Source organism: Bactrocera dorsalis, chromosome 1 (genome assembly GCF_023373825.1).
Source record: "Bactrocera dorsalis isolate Fly_Bdor chromosome 1, ASM2337382v1, whole genome shotgun sequence".
In the NCBI taxonomy this organism is placed as follows: domain Eukaryota; kingdom Metazoa; phylum Arthropoda; class Insecta; order Diptera; family Tephritidae; genus Bactrocera; species Bactrocera dorsalis.
In genome coordinates, this window is record NC_064303.1 from 45608105 (window position 1) to 45629417 (window position 21313).

The 21313-nt window shown below is 36.9% G+C and overlaps 1 protein-coding gene across 5 annotated transcripts in view; it reads left to right on the plus strand.

Moving 5' to 3' along the window:
• Positions 1-21313, plus strand: part of LOC105233023 (lachesin) — a 373180-nt gene that overhangs the window by 43982 nt on the left and 307885 nt on the right. For all 5 annotated transcript variants that reach the window (XM_049462635.1, XM_049462636.1, XM_049462633.1 and 2 more), the window contains exon 2: positions 10465-10898. In XM_049462635.1, coding sequence (XP_049318592.1) covers positions 10571-10898 — 328 coding nt within the window. In that variant the 5' untranslated portion in view covers positions 10465-10570. The remainder of the gene's footprint in view (positions 1-10464; positions 10899-21313) is intronic.

Genomic DNA, 21313 nt, shown 5'->3' on the forward strand with positions numbered 1-21313 from the left:
GTTGCCTATTTTGTCGAAACTACTTGAAGTTGTAATTATAAAAAGACTTCAGAACATAATTGAAGAAAAGCACCTTATACCAATTCATCAGTTTGGATTTAGATCGCAACATTCTACAATCGATCAAGTTCATCGAATAACAGATATAATTGAGGATGCGATGGAAAAAAAGCAAATTTGCACAGCTGTTTTTCTTGACGTATCCCAGGCGTTTGATAGAGTATGGCACCATGGCTTACTCCATAAATTAAGACTTCTCTTCCCACAGCATCTAACTGAGCTACTTGCCTCTTACCTGAGCGACCGCTACTTCAGAATCAAGCAGGGACAATCATATACTATGTTGCAGCCAATAAAAACAGGTGTACCCCAAGGAAGCGTCCTGGGACCACTCTTATACATTTTGTTTACTAGTGATATGCCTACGCCGCCAAACAGCACAATCGCCACATTTGCAGATGATACCTGCATAATTACTACCGGTAAAAATGTAATAGAATCGTCGAACAGAATGCAGTCTTCAATCAACCTAATTGTAGAATGGACACAAAAATGGTATATTACCCTCAACGAGTTGAAGTCTATACATATAAACTTCACTAACAAAACGGATACGTATGTCCCCTTATATATTGAGAATGAAGTAATTCCGTACTCCACCTCGGCGAAATATCTTGGTTTGACGCTGGATGCAAAGTTAAAGTGGAAGGAGCATATACAAAGAAAAGCTGCAGAACTTAAACTAAAATACAACAAAATAAATTGGTTAATCGGCAAGAAATCACCCCTAACAACCTCAAATAAAATTTTAGTCTACAATCAAACGTTGAAGCCCATTTGGACATACGGAATTCAGCTATGGGGATGCGCTGCGCCGTTATACATCGAAATGATGCAAAGATTCCAAAATAAAGTTCTTCGAAAAATTGTAAATGCCCCGTGGTACGTACGGAACTCAGATCTACATCGTGATCTTCACATAAAAACGGTTCGGGAAGTCATTCGCGAAACGGCATCGAAACATGCCACAAGGCTGCAAAACCACGTAAACGCTGAAGCCCGACAACTAGGTGAGGCCAGAAATAGCAGGCGCAGATTGAAAAGAACAACGTTCCATGATCTTCTAAGCAAATAGCAAATATTATAATATTTAGCTTTTAATACAAAGTTTAGTTTTGAAAAAGCTTCTTAATAGAGCTTTTGTTGTTTTACCTTATAAGTTATGAAAAATATTGCTTGTTAGTACACTTGTCACTAGTTGCAATTTGAATGAAATGTAAATCCATATCTTGTTACGTTTCAATAAAAAAAAAAAAAAAAAAAAAAAAAAAAAAAATTTATTAATTGACTAATATTTTATTGATATTACCAGATAATTTAATTACATTTCCTCGTTGATTTCCCGAAAAATTCAGATGAAATTGTCTTTCTGATCGTTTATCGATTAGAAACTTTATTATATCATTGCTGACCATTTCAAAAACTCTACCGTGAGCTATGTCAAATAAACTTTCTAATTTGATTGAAAACTCGTGCTCTTTTTGTTGGTAGGTTTTTTTGTTTTTTTATGCACATTTCTGTATTCTTCATGCAATTTTTCTAATTTCTGAATACATCGTTTGTCATCTAATATAAAAATACCAGCAAATATCCAAAATGTTTTAACTTTTTCAATAGTTATTTTACATCCATCGTACACTATTGTTTGATACTGTTAGTATAATAAAATAGTAACCTTAAAACTTGTTTATTAGTAGGTAATTTATTACCATTTATATCACCCGTAAGGTTCTCCAATAAAAACATCGGTTTTCGTAAATTTTTTTCTAAACTCATGATGAAAGTTCTTAATGTTCAATAGATTGGAGCTCTCGAGGTTAGAAAGATATTTTTTAGCTGGATACCAAATCAATTTTTACACTTTCTATTCATTGCACTAGTCCAGAAGGCCACGTATCCAATATATCTGGTTTTTTATTTTGTGTTGGTACTAATCATATTACCGTACTTCAATTTAAACTATAATTCCTTCATAGAATCACTGTGTGACTTTCAGAAGCAAAAAATAAGAAACCTTAAATGAAATTCAGAATAAAAATTAATTAGTAAGTAGTTTAAGCAAAATAATTAGAATACTCAATACAAATAAATTTTGACCCTTCCAAAGGTTATGTAATACATTTTTTGCGCCAATATGAAAAATTTTCCGTCTAAAGGGATCATAATAGAAGCAGAATTGAGCATTGTTGGTAAGTTAAACAGTATAATGTACGAAATATGAAATATTTGCTAAATAGTGCAAAAATCCCATGTTAATTAAATAGGAAAAGTATCCTTATTTAGGCAGGGTTAAACGGCATCGAAAACATTTTTTTTAGGTCAAAAAGAAACGATTTTGACGATACCCAAGTGGAAAGAGCCAACTTGGTAAATAACAGACACTCTAATACAGAGCCGCTCAAAATTTTTCCTGCCTATACTCGGAGTATAGGCAAGCAAATGCAGTCGAAGCATGTACGCTATGACGCTAATTCTGCCAGCGTCAAAATACACTCGAAATACAGGAATTCAGTTTCGAATAAGCATACAGAGGACTTAATGAGAATCAAAACTTACGATCTTGAAGTCGATATGGAAAAAATCATGGAAAGTTAAAAAAAATTAACTTAAAATTATTGTCCTTCTTAATTGCTTTTTTAATCAAAAACCATAATTTTTTATTTTTTTCTAAATTTTTAATAACAAAATAACCAAATTGCACGATTTCACTCAGTGTACTAAGCAAGCGCGCGCACACAATCATACGCTAGCAGATATCAAATGTGTGATTGTATGCGTTGGTAAATAAATTGCGCATTATTTTGAGCGGCTCTGCTCTAATACATATAGAAAATCGTCAGTATATATTGAGTAGTGCTACCAATCACATTGCATCATTCCATAGTGCACTATGGGCCAGCGCAACATTATTTTTGGCATAAAATCAGAGAAAAGTCCTAGATCGCTAAAACTTTGCTCAAATGGTTTTCATATACATATGTACATATTTCATAGACTTTTGTAAAAATGAGGCTAGTCGGAGTACTGCCACTCCTACCCTAAATATTAAAAATTCTGTAATATGCAAACGTTTCAATAGTTTATAAAAATGAATTTATTTTATGCAAAAATGGAGAGTATAAAGTAAAAAAGTTTACTCGTACTTTAAAGTGCTTGGTTTTGGTTCAAAAACAAGAGATTTTAGATCTCTTATAGACATAAATTGTTTCGGACTTGCACCACAAATAGGACAAGATTGAGTAGAATTTGTACCGGTTAATATGTTCAAAACCTTGCCATCTATCAATGTCATATTTAAATCATATCTAATGATAATTTCCGTACCATCCTCCAAATCCCATTTTAACGGCGCTAAACTAGATATTTGCAGATCTAATTTATTTTTTTTTCAGCTAAAATATGTCCTTTAGTTTCTTTAACGTACTCAATTTTAATTGGTCTGCAAAACCGTATGGATTGAGGGGTGCGGTTAAGCCAAATGATCTGATTCGAAAATGATATTAATTTAAGAGGTATAATTGAGGTTACAAAGAGGGACTGATCAAAGGACTCAGGCGTGTTTTCGTTAAACATCTGTTTGAACATACTCTATCCTGTTGAACCAGCGAAACCGTAGCTCAATATCAATGTAGCTTCATTTATATCTGAGAGTTGTTCAATAACTTCTTTTTGTAGCAATAAAATTCTTTTGGCAGTGTGGTCTACCAGTTTTTGTAAAGGAACTTCTACGTAAGTTTCACAATTCGTTATCCCCTCTGGCCGGCAGGGAAGCTTGCATTCAATTAACATATTGTACGCAGGGTATATGTCGCAATTACGACCTTTGTTTAGTAATCGCATGTTTACGTACTGTTGCTGCTCAAGTTATTCTCTAATAAAAACACTGAAGCTTCTTCTGCAGATAACGCAATTGGACTTTTCGTTGTAGAAACAATAATTTTCTTAATTTTCGATGGCCTTGTCGGAGATTTAAGCGACTCTTTCAACACAAATCTTAAATCAGGTTCATTTGCAGATCGTGCTGCATTAGAGGCAGCGTGAACTAGTAGCATAGGGTCATTTTGTTGCTCCGAAGACACATCTGGGGCAAGTTTTTTCTTCAAGCGATCACTCGCCTCACTATAACTAAGTTGTGGTCTTCCTCTTTTACATTTGCAACCAATTATGAAATTTGTCTCACCCTCTAGCCATTCATTATTATATTGCTTAAAACGAGTTAATGACATTTGGTATTTGATCCATTTTCGATTTATGAATGAACAAAGATTCTCAATTTTCTTTTTAAACGCTTCCAATTCTTCTTCATTTATATTTTTATTTATTTCATGGATAATCCAATTCTCAACTACATCTTTATTTTTCTTATTTTGTAGCCATACATTAAAAATATCTTTATTTTTGAGGTTAATCGATTCTGAAAATATACATTATTTCCATCATTCGCAAATATTCGCAAAAATTTTAATTACCACATGAAAGTACACATTATCACCTTTAACCTGATATATTGTTTATACAAAAGGGACCAAAATGAAGTAACGGTCACATCCACAGAACACAAACACGATTGATAAATTTACACAACAAAACCACATACTTACACGTAATGAAAAATCGCTCACAACAATGATTAAACAAATGCTAGCTATTCCATTTTATATAAAATACCTTGATAACTATTTTCCGTTTTTAGAAAGAAAAAAAATGTTCACCCTTCACTATTAGAAACACTTGCGTTTTGAGTTATTATTCTTCATACGAATCACGAAAAACAATATGATTGAAATGTCATCTTTGAACGTAAGGTAAATGAATAGGATTGCCATCTGTCCATATAATTTTTTTTTTTAAGATAAGTATAGTGGTATTAATTATATGTATTAATTTCCTTTTTTGAACGATTCAAAAAAAATGTTTTTTTTCCAAAAAAAAAGCGGTCCGCTGGCCCATAGTGCAGTGTCGGAAAAGTAAGATTTTAAGCTTCATTTAATTTCTCTAGCGGAAAAATGGCAAAAAGCGATCGACCAAAATGGTTTTATTATAAAAAAGTTGAATTTTGATTTTCAAATTCTAAACGAAAACACTTTTTCGACCACCATTATTTTGGGACATTATTCCATAAGTTTAAATCAAAATTTCGAACCATTGTTATGCTTCACGAACTGATACATCGTCTCCGTAAACTTCAAAAATTTCATTCGTGGCTTGCGTGGCATTCTTCCCTTTTTTATACAAAAATTTCAAAATATGATGCGAATTTCTTCATTATTTTCACACATTTCTGAACAGCTGTAATTTTTTACAACTTCCTCGAATTACATTTTTTGGTTAAATGAAGCTTAAAATCTGAAACATCGCGTACAAAGTTCTTTTGAGCGTATTGTGTGAAATATTAAAGTCCACCGTCAACAAACTGATTGGACTTTATCAGTGCGGTCTTAGCAGGTCTAAAAAACAATTGACCAGATATTCACCATGAGCACAATCTTGAAGAAGACCTGTAAAAAAAAGCTACCTTTGACAGCACGAAAAGGAACTTCTTTTATGCCGGGGTGTCTGAAATTGGTATCCCCGCAAAACTAATATGGCTGTGTAAGTTGACGTTGAGCAACACCAAAAGCTCCGCCAGGTTCGGTAAGGATCTCTCCGAGCCATTCGTTACCAAACGAGGTTTCAGACAACACGATTCTCTCTCATGTGACTTCTTCAACTTACTTCTGGGGAAATTAATTCGAGTTGCAGAACTAAACCGAGAATATACAATTTTCTATAAGAGTGTACAGCTGCTGGTGTATGCTGATGATATTGACATTATTGGCCTTAACAACCGCGTCATTAAAGAAGAAGAATATATGTACATATGTATATATACATGCATATATGCGATATAAAGTCATCTGAAAATATGAAAATCGTTGTATGAGGTATATGAGTGCTATCTCTGAATTTAATTTATACAAGGTGTGTTCCAAAGTAAACTTTTTGAATCTAGCGCCCCCTGGTGGCGCCATCTAAATGTCGACTGAGGCGTTAGAATCTGCTATCTTTATCGATTACCCAGTGAGAATTTCATGACATTTCATAGATTGGAAGTGAAGTTATTGCGTGTTAAACATTACATTTTGTTTTAAAATTGGCAAAACTTTTACCGAAACGTTTCAACTGATTAAACAAGTTTATGGCGATGATTGGCTATCCCGTAGCAGAGTGCACCACCCGTTCAACGTTTTCAAAATGGTCGTGAGGACATAAATGACAACCAACATGTGGGTCAATCAAAATCCGTGATCACCGGAAATTCCATCGAAACTATGCGTGAATTCATCAGAAATTAGCCGAAATCATGGAAATGGAATTGAACATCTCCAATACATCGATTTATTTCATTTTGACCGAACATTTGGGCTTACGTAAGATGTGTGCACGGTTTGTTCCGCACAAATTCACTGACGACCAAAAATGGCTTAGAATACAATCGAAGGAAGATTATTTGACCAAAAATCACATTGTAACCATTAACCACTCCCCGTATTCACCTGATATGGCACCGTGCGATTTCTTCCTTTTTGGAAAAAAATGCATTTGCTCATGAAAGGAAAGCGATATTTAGACGTAGAGGCCTTGCACCGGCATACAGGCGGCTATACCGGCCAACGAGCTAAAACACTCGTTCGACATGCGTTTGGACCGTGCAAAAAGCTGTATTGAAGCAGAAGGAGACCAGTTTGAATAAAATAAATTGATTTTGCCGAAAAAAAACCTTTTGTTCTGTTTTTTTTTTTTAAAGTCGAGTTTACTTTGGAAAGCACCTTGTATATATTTTTTTGTACATGAAGTTAATGTACGTATAACAGATATAATGAAAAAGGAATTCAAAAGTATACAAGCCAAGCCACTTAGAAGCAAGCAAACACGGACGGTGGGGCAGACAGGTAGATTTGGCTAAATCATACACATATACCCTTCTCAGGCTTATAATATCGAGATATTTGTATTTAAAGTTTCACAATCAAAAGAATCGTAATAATTTAATTTAACGCATTGCGCTTTCGATTAATTGGAACCTTCCAACATTCCAAACAAGTCGATACCATGACATCAGATACACGTTTATGTTTAAAATTTGATTTTAAATGCTTTTCCTACAGCTACATTTAATGGGTTCATTATTGTTTCCATGCATATACATATGCATGTGTGTACAAAAATTAATTGCTTTGGTTTACAAAAAATTTCAAAAAGAAATTTCAATAATTTCGTTTGCACCCTTTACAAATACAAGATATTCCTCACCTGAACTGATTTCGATTGGTCAGATTGTATGGCTATAAGCTAAAGTGATCCGATCTGAACAATTTCTTCGGGTATTGCACTAATGCCTTTGACAATTACCTGTGCCAAATTTTGCAACAATATCTCGTGAAAATAAAAAAGCTTTCTATACTGGCACTTGATTCTAATCGTTCAGTTTGTATGACGGCTATATACTATAGTGGTCAGATATCGGCATTTCCGATAAATGAGAAGCTGCTGGGTGAGAAAAGGATACAATTTCAGATTGTTATTTCAGAAACTGAGAGACTACGGATCGATGCACAGGGGTCGGTCTTGTATGGAAGGAGCGGTCAAAAAACTTCCACTGTCTATATAAAAGTGAAACTTTCGCTAAAGCTTTTTAAAATCTCCCACTCCCGCATCCCACTCCACTGCCCCCCCCGATGGTAACAAATTTTAATTAATAATATTAAATTTAAAAAGTTGATAAGCGAAAAATGGAATTTTTTGAATATTATTCAACTAAATCAAAACTGATTTTATTAAAATTGATTTACTTTTGCATGATAGTTTCTTTGACTGGTGATGAAAGGATCTAAGCTTAAAAGCAATCGGTTTAGCAAATCCTGATTTGCGGCGATCCGTTAGTTCTTTCGTGTATGATGGAGTCGATACATCTTAACGTCCTTATTGCTTGACTCAGCAGATTCTTATGAGAGCTCTTCAATTGAAACTGGTGCATATTGATTAACATCCGGAGCGTGAATTAAAATTTTGCGGACTGACGAAGGAAAATAATACCAGGAGTATTTTGAAGTTAGCGGGTGGACGAAGGTCTGCAGTTTTTCAAAATTTGTTGGTGCTCTTCACCATTTTGCGATTTTATTATCAGTTATACAGCGACATACTTATGTATGTCGTGAAAAATAAATTATTGTCTTCCAAATTATTATTTTAAAATTTCTGCTTATATTCGCTCTGACCAGAATTGAACCGAATGAGTCCTCTAAGTTCTTTGTTAACGAAGCTTCTAATAAGTAGATACTGAAGCTTTATTAAATTTGCTTTGGTGATAAGTGATATTACTTCACACATTTTCTAAACACCAAAATTCAAAAAATATAATATTACTAGCTGATCCCAGCGTTTTCTTGCTTGAAATTATGTGTTTTGAAACGAAAACAAGTTGAATGTACTATATTTTGTGTTTAAATCATTTATTTGCTAATTTTCTAGATATTTCAATGTGGTTTCTGTTCCGTTGCGTAAATGTATGTATAGAAAAGATGGGTTTCGGACTTATGAACACGCCACGTATAGCAGGCCGGGTGAAAAACATGGCATTTCCAGATTTATGCCACACACTTGTGTCCTGTTGATTGTCATTTCAAATACAATTTTCCCTGGAAACTGTATAGGTTTGAACTGAAATGGCAAATCGTTGGAACTCAAAGGAATTCGTAGAATCAAGCATTCGGCCCTGTTGTATTCGATAGCTGCGATTGCGAAACATAATAATGACAGATCCAACTTTCAGCCGTAAATAATGGGGCGGCATACAAAGCCTCTCCATAGAATTTATAAATTCCACTGGATAATTCACGGCTTCGTCTTCATTGTCAAGATGATCGGAATTTGTCCATTTCCAATCCCACTTATAAAACAATTGTTTTAAAATAATAAAAAAAAAAACATATTGTTACATAAAAACCACTTTGTTATGTAACATATACCTTTATTCTCAATATTCATTTCAATTTATAGGGATTAAGCACGATTTTATATTGCAATTTAATTTATTATAAGGGATAATTTTTAAGCTATTTCCACTGCCCAGTCCGCGTGCTTCTATTGTCTCACTTCTCTCGCTTTCCCGTTCCTACGAAAAAATGCATTTACCGTTTTAAGAAATAGCTTTGATACAAACAATGATAAATTTCAAACTTTTATTTTTTTTATTTTTGGCCTATGAAATCGACCAGTGTGCGATGGACAGACAGACGGAAACGACTAAATCGACTCATCTCGACACGCTTATCATTTACATACATATAACGGGTGATTTTTTTGAGGTTAGGATTTTCATGCATTAGTATTTGACAGATCACGTGGGATTTCAGACATGGTGTCAAAGAGAAAGATGCTCAGTATGCTTTGACATTTCATCATGAATAGACTTACTAACGAGCAACGCTTGCAAATCATTGAATTTTATTACCAAAATCAGTGTTCGGTTCGAAATGTGTTTCGCGCATTACGTCCGATTTATGAAATATGAAAATTGCCGCATTTGGGGTGAAGAGCAACCAGAAGCCGTTCAAGAACTGCCCATGCATCCCGAAAAATGCACTGTTTGGTGTGGTTTGTACGCTGGTGGAATCATTGGACCGTATTTTTTCAAAGATGCTGTTGGACGCAACGTTACGGTGAATGGCGATCGCTATCGTTCGATGCTAACAAACTTTTTGTTGCCAAAAATGGAAGAACTGAACTTGGTTGACATGTGGTTTCAACAAGATGGCGCTACATGCCACACAGCTCGCGATTCTATGGCCATTTTGAGGGAAAACTTCGGACAACAATTCATCTCAAGAAATGGACCCGTAAGTTGGCCACCAAGATCATGCGATTTAACGCCTTTAGACTATTTTTTGTGGGGCTACGTCAAGTCTAAAGTCTACAGAAATAAGCCAGCAACTATTCCAGCTTTGGAAGACAACATTTCCGAAGAAATTCGGGCTATTCCGGCCGAAATGCTCGAAAAAGTTGCCCAAAATTGGACTTTCCGAATGGACCACCTAAGACGCAGCCGCGGTCAACATTTAAATGAAATTATCTTCAAAAAGTAAATGTCATGAACCAATCTAACGTTTCAAATAAAGAACCGATGAGATTTTGCAAATTTTATGCGTTTTTTTTTAAAAAAAGTTATCAAGCTCTTAAAAAATCACCCTTTACATACATATACAAGTACATAGTATAAATTTTATAGGGTCTTCGAAGAGCTCGTGGCAAACCTCATATACTTCATAGACATAAATATGATATTATTATGTAAGAATTTTAACAATTTTAATTAACTTTATTTTAAATATTTATGAACAATACAAATATATTTCTTTATTGCAGATTTACTTCCCAATTTTTTCGCTAATGACCATGTCAGAACAAATCTTAGGAAAATAATTGAAAGATTGAAGTGGTTCAATCGTCGGTGAATAATGTGCAAACGTCAATGTCGCCTTTGTTACGAATCAATGTACCGTGCGAACTGTACAAAAAAAGCAGCAAGTTGATGGGCCCTTGGTCTCTAATCGGAGCGCTAATAGTGCTCTCAGCAACAGCTGGGGATTCCACTAGCAAAATTATAGCGCCGCAACAAAGTAGCAGAATTAGTAGCGGCAGCCATGCCAACGGCAACGCAGATTACACCACAGCGACCGTAAGTGTTGTCGGCGTAGCTGGTAGTCGTGTTAGTGGAAATGGTGTTGGAGGTGGTACTGTTGTCACTGGCAATGGTGTAATAGTGGCAGGTAGCGCTGGACCTTCGTCTATGTTAAACAGTAAGTAATATTATTTCAGTCTAATTAGTTTCTTTAAATTTTTGATTACATTTCTAATCGCATGATTTGTCTACATTTACATCCATATGTTTGTATGTGTTTGTGTATACTAGAGAAACGGTTGGTGTATTACAATAATGTTCGCAGCTGTTTCGCGTTTTTATACTCTTGCAATCAGTTGCTACAAAGTATTATAATTTTGTTCACCTAACGGTAGTACGTATCACCTAAAACTAAGCGAGATAAATATAGGATTATATATATATAAATGATCAAGATGACGAGAAAAGTTGAAATCCGGTTGAATATAAAACAACTAAAAGCGCATTAAATCAATAACAATACATCAGAGACATTAAATTTTATGTCCGAGAAAGTATGAGAAGGCTTTATAGGAGCCCGAGTGAAAATTGGACGTTTTGGTGAAACCCCATATCTCGGGACCTGACTAATCGATTTCGACAAAATTTGGTACGGTAGGAATGGTGCCTATTACATTTGCGCATCACAGTGTGAAATTCGGACAACAACCACGCCAACTTCCCAAGTAACACAATTTTAAATTTTACTAGATTCCTTCACTTCCCAGTATACAAATCAAGAAGTAATTAATATATCGGGATAAAACTTTGCGTGAATAATGCATTTAGTGTATGCCACTTTTTGACCAAAAACTGTTCAAATCCAACCTAAACTGTTCAAGACCCTAGGTACCGAATATGTGGACACCAGTACCTATTGTTGACTTTTGTTGAAATATCGGTCAATGTGTGAGATGTATAATAGAAATTCAAATAGAATCGTTTTCCTGCAATAGTAATTCTCTGTATGCAAAATGGGTGGAACCGGGTCAATACTTTCCTGAGCTCCCATATACATAATATAAAGATTTTCGAGCTTCCTGGTGACTTTATGCTAGATATATCGGCCGATATTTGAGTTATTTCAATGAAAATTTCAGAATGTATTTGACTCATAACAGTATATCATTGTACCTGAAATGAATATAATTGGGCAAAAACTTCATCTAGTCCACATACATATGACCATTACCAGAATTTTTGAACATCCGGCTGACTTTGTGTAATGACTGCGTATAATGACTTTGGTTTTTCTAACAAATCTGCTACGTAGGTCAGTGCATAAGTTATATATGGTGTATGTATGTATGTATATATAAAACTGATTGACGTTTTACATCGTATGGTCACTGGCTTTGATTCCAGCAAGTTGCAAGAGTGGGATGTGCGCAAAATGGATTCCTATCCAGTATGGGTCGTAAAATATATGAGAATAAGAACTTTGACTTAATAAAATAACTGAAAACAATTATTTGTATAAAAAATCAACAACGAAAAACCGCAAGTGTTAACAAAGTTCTCATATTCGTTTAACACGTATAGGCCATTTTGGACCACTAATGTACATAGTTATAGCAAAATCTCTTGAACCAGCTTTTCTTTTACTATCATTTTATCACATAATTTTTACTGTGATTTCACAAGTAAAAAATACACCTTCAAGGTTTCGGAAAGAAATTAAGTATATTTTTTAGTCGATGACAATTTGTTAAATTTTTCGTAAAAATGATTGGATTTGTAAAAGATGCAATTTCGTTAACAATTGAATTACTAAGGCTGAGTTAAACTAAGTTGTTGAGAAAATTTTGACAGCACAGAAACATCAACTTTAAAAATGAAGATTCTTCGGTATGTGAACTAGTCCAAAAATTGAGCAGCTGTAGAATTTATAATAATTAAAATATTTAATTCTACACATAACAGTTTTAGAATAACCACTTTGATTCTTACATATTGTGAAATGATAAATTGGTCGACTGCTCTTTTAATGACAACGTAAATATGCGAAAAAAGCATTAATCATCGGAAAAGTGTATCCTATCTTATTAGTGAGACCGTACAGAAAGTAACTTTAACGCCACTATTATATGCATGGCCGAATTAGGAGAATGACGTATGCACCTTAATTTTATTGTACAAATGCAGCGTCTAATGTGTCTTATTTTTCCTTCACCGTGCAATCCACGCATACCACGCATTAATACGAGTTTGCGTACATACAAGCAGTTGTAGTTTTTTCTAGAATAGTATTTTTCTGTAGCTTGGTGAATGTTAAAGTGCAATACATTCAAGTTCTGAATCAGTCTATTCGCGCTACTCGACTATTCGCTCCAACCATAAGGTCGTATAGTTTTTGGCAATTTAACTGATTACCCGTGAAAATAGTAAATAGTAAAATGCGGATAGTGGATATTAATAACTATAAGCACATTCACTCATGTAGCCCAAAAGGCAAGAATTCAAACTGGAACTTGATACTTATTGCTGTTTTAATGGTTTCACTGCACTGTTGTTCTTATGGCCTGCTCCTGATAATGTACAAATAACTGTAGCAACAAACGTTATTGGTCCACATAACGTACTTTTAACGAAGGTTACCTTTGTTTGTATGTGATCAATATATGTATAATGCACATGATGGTTGTTAATTGCAAACAGCAAAACAATAACAGTTAGTCCAAAATAAATTGTAATCAAGTTAAGGAGATTCAACTATGACATTATACTATTTTACTAATTACTCATAATCAGACATCCACCATCGGCCACACATACATAGGAGAGTGGTAAAAACTTGTGTTTAAAATATATTGTATAATACATTAAGTGTCAGAATGCTCGTTGGACAATGTTTTTAGCTGTCAGCTGTTGGCTTTTTATGTTGGAAAGCTTGGATGATAAACCACGCAGAATGTATCAATCGAACAGATCACAGATGGAGTTCAAGTTCTCTATCAAGCCGGGTCGTTCTCAATTTAGCACTTTCAGTTATGGATCTGATTGGAATTATTAACAAATTAATCTGCGTACGTTGCTAATTTGTATTTTCAATGGTATCTTAGCATTATTTATTATATTCAAAATTGAAGAGGTCTTTAATTTTGTTTCTGAAATAAAAAAATCAAATTTCTGGATAATATAGTATTTCTGTTAATTTATATTATTTCAGAGTAGTACGAGGGCTGTCCGATAAATAACCGACCTCAACGTGAAGCTAGCGGCACATCTGAAAAAAAAGTTTCTACTTCAAATTGTGCATATTATAATAGCTACTCGCCAAAATTTCAGAAATTTATCTTGCGCAATTATCTGTTGACAGTCGTTTTTGTGAGTCTATTTCGGAGATTTCACCAAAATGGAAAAAATTTAATATCGAGCTGTAATTAAATTTTTATTTTTGAAAGGCAATACGCCTTCACAAATCAAAGATGAGTTGGACTCTGTGTATGGTGACTCTGCACCATCGTTTACCACCGTAAAATTTTGGGCAGCTGAATTTAAACGTGGTCGCAGGAGCTTGGAAGATAATGAACGTCCTGGGCGTCCAAAAACTGTAACCACTAACGATAACATCGCTAAAGTTCATCAATTGGTACTAGACGACCGCCGGATTAAAGTTAGGGAAATAGCTGAGATTATGAAGATGTCAAAAGAAACTGTTTGTCACATATTAAACCAAGATTTGGGCATGAGAAAGCTGTCCGCGCGTTGGGTGCCGCGTTTGCTTACGCTAGACCACAAACGTGCGCGCATGAACATTTCCAGCGCTCTGTTGGCTCAGTTTAGAGGCAATAAAACCCGTTTTTGGCGCCGATTGATAACTGTAGACGAAACTTGGATTCATCATTATACGCCCGAAACAAAAAAACAATCTAAACAGTGGATTGAAAAGGGGAAACCAGCCCCAAAAAAACCTAAAGCTGTGTATTCGGCTGGGAAAGTGATGGCGAGTGTTTTTTGGGACAGCCATGGAATTATTTTTATCGACTATCTTGAAAAAGGAAAAACTATAACAGGAGCATACTACGCATCATTATTGGACAAGCTAAAGGAAGAAATTTCGAAAAATCGGCCACATTTGCAAAAAAAGAAAGTCTTGTTCCACCAAGACAACGCACCATCTCACACCTCAACAGTCGCCATGGCAAAAATCCACGAATTGCGGTTCGAACTGCTGGACCATCCACCTTATTCACCGGATCTAGCACCAAGCGACTTTTTTTTGTTTCCTCAACTTAAAACTGCGCTCGGCGGCCAGAGATTTTCGTCAAATGAGGAGGCAATCTCTTTCGTGAACTCGTATTTTGCAGACAAAGACGCCAAGTACTATTTGGAAGGGTTGCAGAGATAGGAGCATCGCTGGGAGAAGTGTGTGGAGTTACAAGGAGACTATGTAGAAAAAAAAAAAATTGAAAAAGTCGCGTGCATCATGGTTAGGTCGGTTATTTATCGGACAGCCCTCGTAAAATTAATAATAAGACATTTAACCTTTGGGAGAAAATGTCCCCCATTTCCACTATTAGAAATGTTGCGAATATTTAAATTCGCTTCATTTTAAACATTCGCATCGATATTCGCAATCACAAAATATTCGCATCAATTTGAGAATAATAAAGGTGTAGTCAGTAGGCACACTCCCATAGACAGAGATGGGCAGAGACTGAAGGCTCAATTATGCATATGCCACTTTATATATAAAAAGTATGTGTCACGTTGTTTGTCCGCGATGGACTCCTAAAGTACTGAACCGATTTTACTAAAATTTAGCACACTGTGTCCAGTTTGAATCAACTTAGTAAATAGGATAGTAAAAACAATTCATAAATAAAAAAATACCCTGAAAACTCAACTCTATTAACTGGACATAAGGGCTAGTTACCAGACATTGAGAAAGCAGACTTAAATACGTTATTTTTTCCATTGAAATTTATTTGTATGAACAAATTCAAAATTAAACCTCAAGTACAATCTCTTGGATTCTTATACCGACAAAAGGTTTTCGCTTTTATTTGTAAATAAAATTTTCACTGTATTGAATAGTTTATTATATGAATCCCCTAGTAGATATGGCAACGAACGAGGCAACGAACGAGGACGATCGTGTTTCGAAGGGGGGAGTAGTTAACACATAATGCCCAATTTCCAGTTGGGTACGAGTGTGATGAGGCAAGATGTTGTATTGGCCTCACCACACTCGTACCCAACTGGAAATTGGGCATTATGTGTTAACTACTCCCCCCTTCGAAACACGATCGTCCTCGTTCGTTGCCATATCTTTCACTACCAGGTTGATCTCGTGTAATGCTCGTGTTTTCTTCTTGTACTGCCAGAGGAAAGCGAGGCAACTGATCAACGCAGCTACTCCCAGACCCAGGATGAAAGAAAGTGTCCGGCTCGTGACGGTCGTTAGTTCTTCTTTAATTTCGTCAATGGTTTGTAGATTTTGATTGTTGAGGCGGTGAAGGTAAGGCAAACTCAAAATGGTCTCATGGCCAGTGATGTTCCGCAGGGGTGAAGCAGCAATACCTGGAGCCTTTTCCAGCCTACTCATTCTGTTAACGTACTTAGTGCCGTTCAGAAACACATGGTTCTCGAAAGTGACGAGATACGTGCCACTTACATTTTTCTCAGGTGTTTCATCAATGGCGATTCTGGTTGGGCTGTCGTTAATGATTATGACTCCGTCGTCTACTATGGTGCTAGCGTTAAGGTGACTCGGTTGCGTGTTACAATGTGCTGTGCCACCGGTGTGAAGTTGCAGAGCGCATGTTGTATTTGTAGTTAAGCTGCAGAACGTTGAAGTTGTTGTTGCTTCACAGTTGTTGACCGCCAAAATTCCGCTCTTGCACTCGACCACTGTGTTTTCGTTGATTTGCAGCACGACGCCGTTGTGTACCACCGGAAAAATCAAAACTTTCCTACACAAAAACTTAATTCTAGGATATTTGATTATAAAATGAATTACATCATTGTGCTGAATAACTTTAACGGTTGACACTTCCATTAGTTCAGTGATTGCTATATCTGTGATTGGCCCAACCAATATGGATTTCAAACCCTCGTCATCAATGATTGCTGGATTTACTACCTTTATTTTCGCAAGGGTTATTGCGAGCATTATATTCTGAATTTCCGTGATCATAATCCTATTTCGAGTGAGTAAAATTTCAAAAAGGTGTGCCGTATCGATTCTTTCTTTCTTCGCTTCTTTGAGGAGTTCATTTACCGTACTAGTTAGTGCGTTAATCTGTTCCTGTGCCTATGCTGCGGGAACAAGTCCGTCATGTTGGCAGTTTCGTCTGTCATGCGCATAAACTCGGTCAAATTAGTTGAGTGCCTCAGGTAATTGTATTCGTTCCATACTAGTGCGTCGCCGTCCACTACCGGTATGTAATGTGAGTGTGAGTAATCCGTTAACTTGGCTGCCGCTATCCCGAAAGTGCGAAGAATTGTGATTGAAAACCTAAAGAAGCAATATAAGGTGATTAGAAATTAATGTCGTCATTTTCTAAGGCTAAGTACTTTATCTAAGGTTGTCCTTATGAACTATCCTTCCATTTATTAGGACTGTTGTCCCCAGATCTGCATCTACTCTCCTCTCCTCACACAGGGGGGTTAACTTGTTCCCTAACCTTCTATTAGTTTTTACCATTACCTTTTCCCCTACTTCAAATACCCTGTTCTGCCTTGACGGGTTATTTCTATCGAGCTGAGCCTGTTGTGCTTGTTCGATTTTACCTTTCACTTCCTTTCGGAATTCTTCGGTTGAGGCGTATATTACCTCCTTATTTGTGACCGAGTGTATTGTTCGGTTGTATTCAATGGTAGCTTGAGTGATCAGGTCCATTGTATCGCTTATTCTTCTTTCAAGTTTAAGGCACCTAGCAATTTCTACCAAGGTACTGTGAAACTTCTCTACTTGTCCGTTGGAAGTACTGTGGAGAGGGGGAGCGTTTACTATATCAATCCCATATTGGTTCTTCAACAGAGTCACAATGGTGTCCGAGTTGAAGGACGCCTCATTATCACAATAGATAGTTTTTGTTCCTGGGAAGAAATTAATCAATTGGAGGATGGGTATTTTTACATCCGTTATTGTCCGCGACGGTATCGGTTGAACTACTGCAAATTTAGAGAATTTATCAACACAAGTTAAAAAATGCTTCTTGTCTGTGGAGAAAATATCTATGTGCAGCATTTCACCTGCGTACGATGGAATCGGCGTAACGCCGAGTTCCTGCCTTCTAGGGTGTCGATCGTATTTGGCTTTCGTGCATATTTTGCAGTTTGTGACAATTTCGTTTGCCAATTTGGACATTTTCGGAAAATAATAGTCACAGAGGATCTGTTTCACATTTTCCTGCGCAGCTCTATGAGCACGATTGTGTTCAGTAGTGACTATTTCCCTTTGTTCATCCTTGTTCGTAATATCCGACACCATATTTTTGCAGTACCAGAATTTGGTAGATGGGAAGCATCTTACCAATTCGTGTTGTATGCTGGCTAGCGCCGGTAGCTCGCAGTGAATCGCGTTCACCACGAGGGGGTTAACAACCTCCTTTACTTCGTCAATGAGGCTGTTTTTATCTATGAAGTGAATAACGTGGCGGGTTTTTCCGCCAAAGAGTATAAAATTCCGTTTCAGAGGGAAACGCGACTTCTCCAAAACTATTTGATTCCTGAAGCAGTTTATGGGTTTTTCTGTTGATTCGACCGTGTAGGTCAGTGACAATTCACTGTGAACTGTCGCTGCGTCAGATTTGAGTTCGCTCTCCAACGCATTTATGTTCTGCCGTGAAAGAGCATCTGCGACAGAGTTTTCCTTACCAGGTTTATAATAAATTTTAGCATTATGCTCGTCTATGAATGCCTTCCACCGTTTTATCTTTGCATTCGGGTTCTTATCAGAAACCGCAAACGTTAGAGGCTGGTGGTCTGTATAGATGTTGATGTCCCTAGTTCCATAGAGATAATTTTGAAGTTTCCCTAAAGCCCATACTATGGCCAGTAATTCTCTTTCATTTGTTGCATAATGCATTTCCCTATCTTTCAGCGTTCTTGAAATCATTGTAATCGGTTTACCATTCTGCGAGAGGACTGCGCCAATGCCGTGAGCGGAGGCGTCTGTCGTTAAGTCAAATGGTTTTTTAAAATCTGGATACATTAAGATGACATCTTCAGATGCTAGGATGTTTCTTAATCTTTCGAAGGCATTGCGTTGCGCTTCACTAAAATCAATGGGTACCCTTCTAGACTTGTGCTTACTTACTAAGCCATTTTCACCTTTTAGGATCTCAGTTAGAGGTCTTGCTATGGAGGCGAAATCTTTTATGAAACACCTGTAATAACTTGCTAGCCCTAGAAAGGATCTAAGGCTGAACAAATCCTTAGGTTCAGGATATTCCTGAACGGCTTTGACCTTTGCGGGGTCAGTTTTTGCCCCACCTCTTGTTACTATGAAACCGAGATATTCCACACTTGTTTTAAAAAAATGTGTTTTTTCTCGTGAAACTTTCATGTTGGCCTCACACAGTTTTTGCAAGACCCAATTTATATGTTTGACATGTTCCGATTCATTTTCAGAAAAAATTATGACGTCATCGACGTAAACATAGCATGATTTGCCAATTTGTTCACGTAAGACGTCGTCGATCGCCCTCTGGAAGATGCTTCCAGCATTCTTCAAACCGAATGGCAATCGACAAAACTCATATTTTCCACCGTTAACGGAAAAAGACGTTTTCTCGCGATCCTGCTCGGCGAGGACAATCTGATGGTAGCCTGACTTTAAATCTAAAGTCGTAAAGTACTTGGCTTTCCCTAAATTTGCCAGAATCATTGAAATGTTCGGCATTGGGTACTTATCGGCAATAGTGCGCTCGTTGAGCTTCCTAAAATCAATAACCAGACGTTTGTTTTTGTTGCCTAACTCGTCGTAACCCTTTTTATCTACGACCCAGGTTGGGTTGTTGTAAGGGGACCTTGACGGTCTAATGATTTTATTGCGTAGCAGTTCTCTTATTTCCTTTTCGACGAAATCTGCCACTCCCATTGGGTGAGGGTACAACTTCGAATAAATAGGCTCGTTATCTTTGGTTCGGATCGTGGCCACAACCGAAGTGTTAAATGGCAACAGCTCGTTAGTGTCTGCGAATGCCTTAGTCCTTTTCAGGATCATTTTTTTAAATTCTGCCTTCACTGAACTTGGTACCTGTATGTCGTTGACATTTGTAAAGTTAACGTTGCTGCACTTATGATATTGCAGATCTTCTGACATGGTACCATAATTTATTTTGCCTCCGTCTAGGTCAATAGTCGCGCCCACCTGCGTTAGCAGGTCAAGGCCTATGATTCCGTCGAACAGTGTTAGACTATCCAACACAAAGAATGGGGATGTTACCCCGAAAATATTTATCAGGCATTTCTGTTTGATTTTATTGGACCCATGGATAGAGTTCACATTAAACGGGGAGTCTACCGACTTTACGCCTTTAAGCTCCTTTACGGGCCTGACATAATTTTTTGCCGCTCCCGTGTCAATTAAAAACCTTAGTGTTTTCCCAGCCAACGTCCGCTCAAGGAACGGTAGCCGGGAGTGGCCTCTAAAAAATTAATAGAGTCACTTTCGTAGTCAACCCCATTTTCATTGTCTACCTCTGCTACTGCAGCTGCGGCAGCAGCCTCATACGCTTGGTAATCCTGATCAACATCTGAATGATTCAAATTGTTGATCCTTTGACGCCTAAAATCTGTCATACGCTCTGAATTATTCTGTCTCTTATTTCTCTGAACGGGAGCATTGTGAATACCGGCAGCTTGTGCCTGTTGGTATTCCGTTGGGTGCCTAAATTTAAACGAACTAGGATCGACGTCCATAGGTTCGGGGCCTCTACCATGAAAATCCCTATCATTTTCGCGTTGCCTAAACGATGAAGCCTTTCCTGGATTATTTCTGCCCTGACTCTTGAAGTAATGTGGATTTTTTGCGTGATTGGCATCGCCGCCACTATTCTGTGAATAATTATTTTGCCGCCGAGTTTGGGATTTTTGACCCCCTGACTTTTGGGCTCTCTCTTCGGCATTTTTAGCGTACGTTGCCGCGAACATGTACCTATCGTGACTCGACTCGGCCTCGCGGGCTAGTGCCAAGGCACTTGGTAGATCCTTTGGTCTAGCTGGGAATACAGCCTGGTGTAGGGGTCTTTTTAAACCCGATACGAACGTGTTTAGGGCATCACATCTAAATTTTTCATTTAGGACAGCTGCAGCAGCTGCATCATATGTCATAAGCGTTTTATTTATTATGAGGGTCAGTTTCCTTTCTATCTCATCATAGTACTGTGACAAGCTCAAATCGCCCTGACGCAAGGTATCTAACTCTTGTTGGAGAATGCGCACTGGAGTTTTGTCAGCGTAGGTGAAATCTAACCGTGCCACAATGGCCTTAAAATTTAAAACTGTGTTAAATGAGGCCAGTATATTATTCGCTGAACCCCTAATCTTATTCCGAATAATACCTACTGCCTCGTAATGCTTTACGCTGCCTTCATAAGG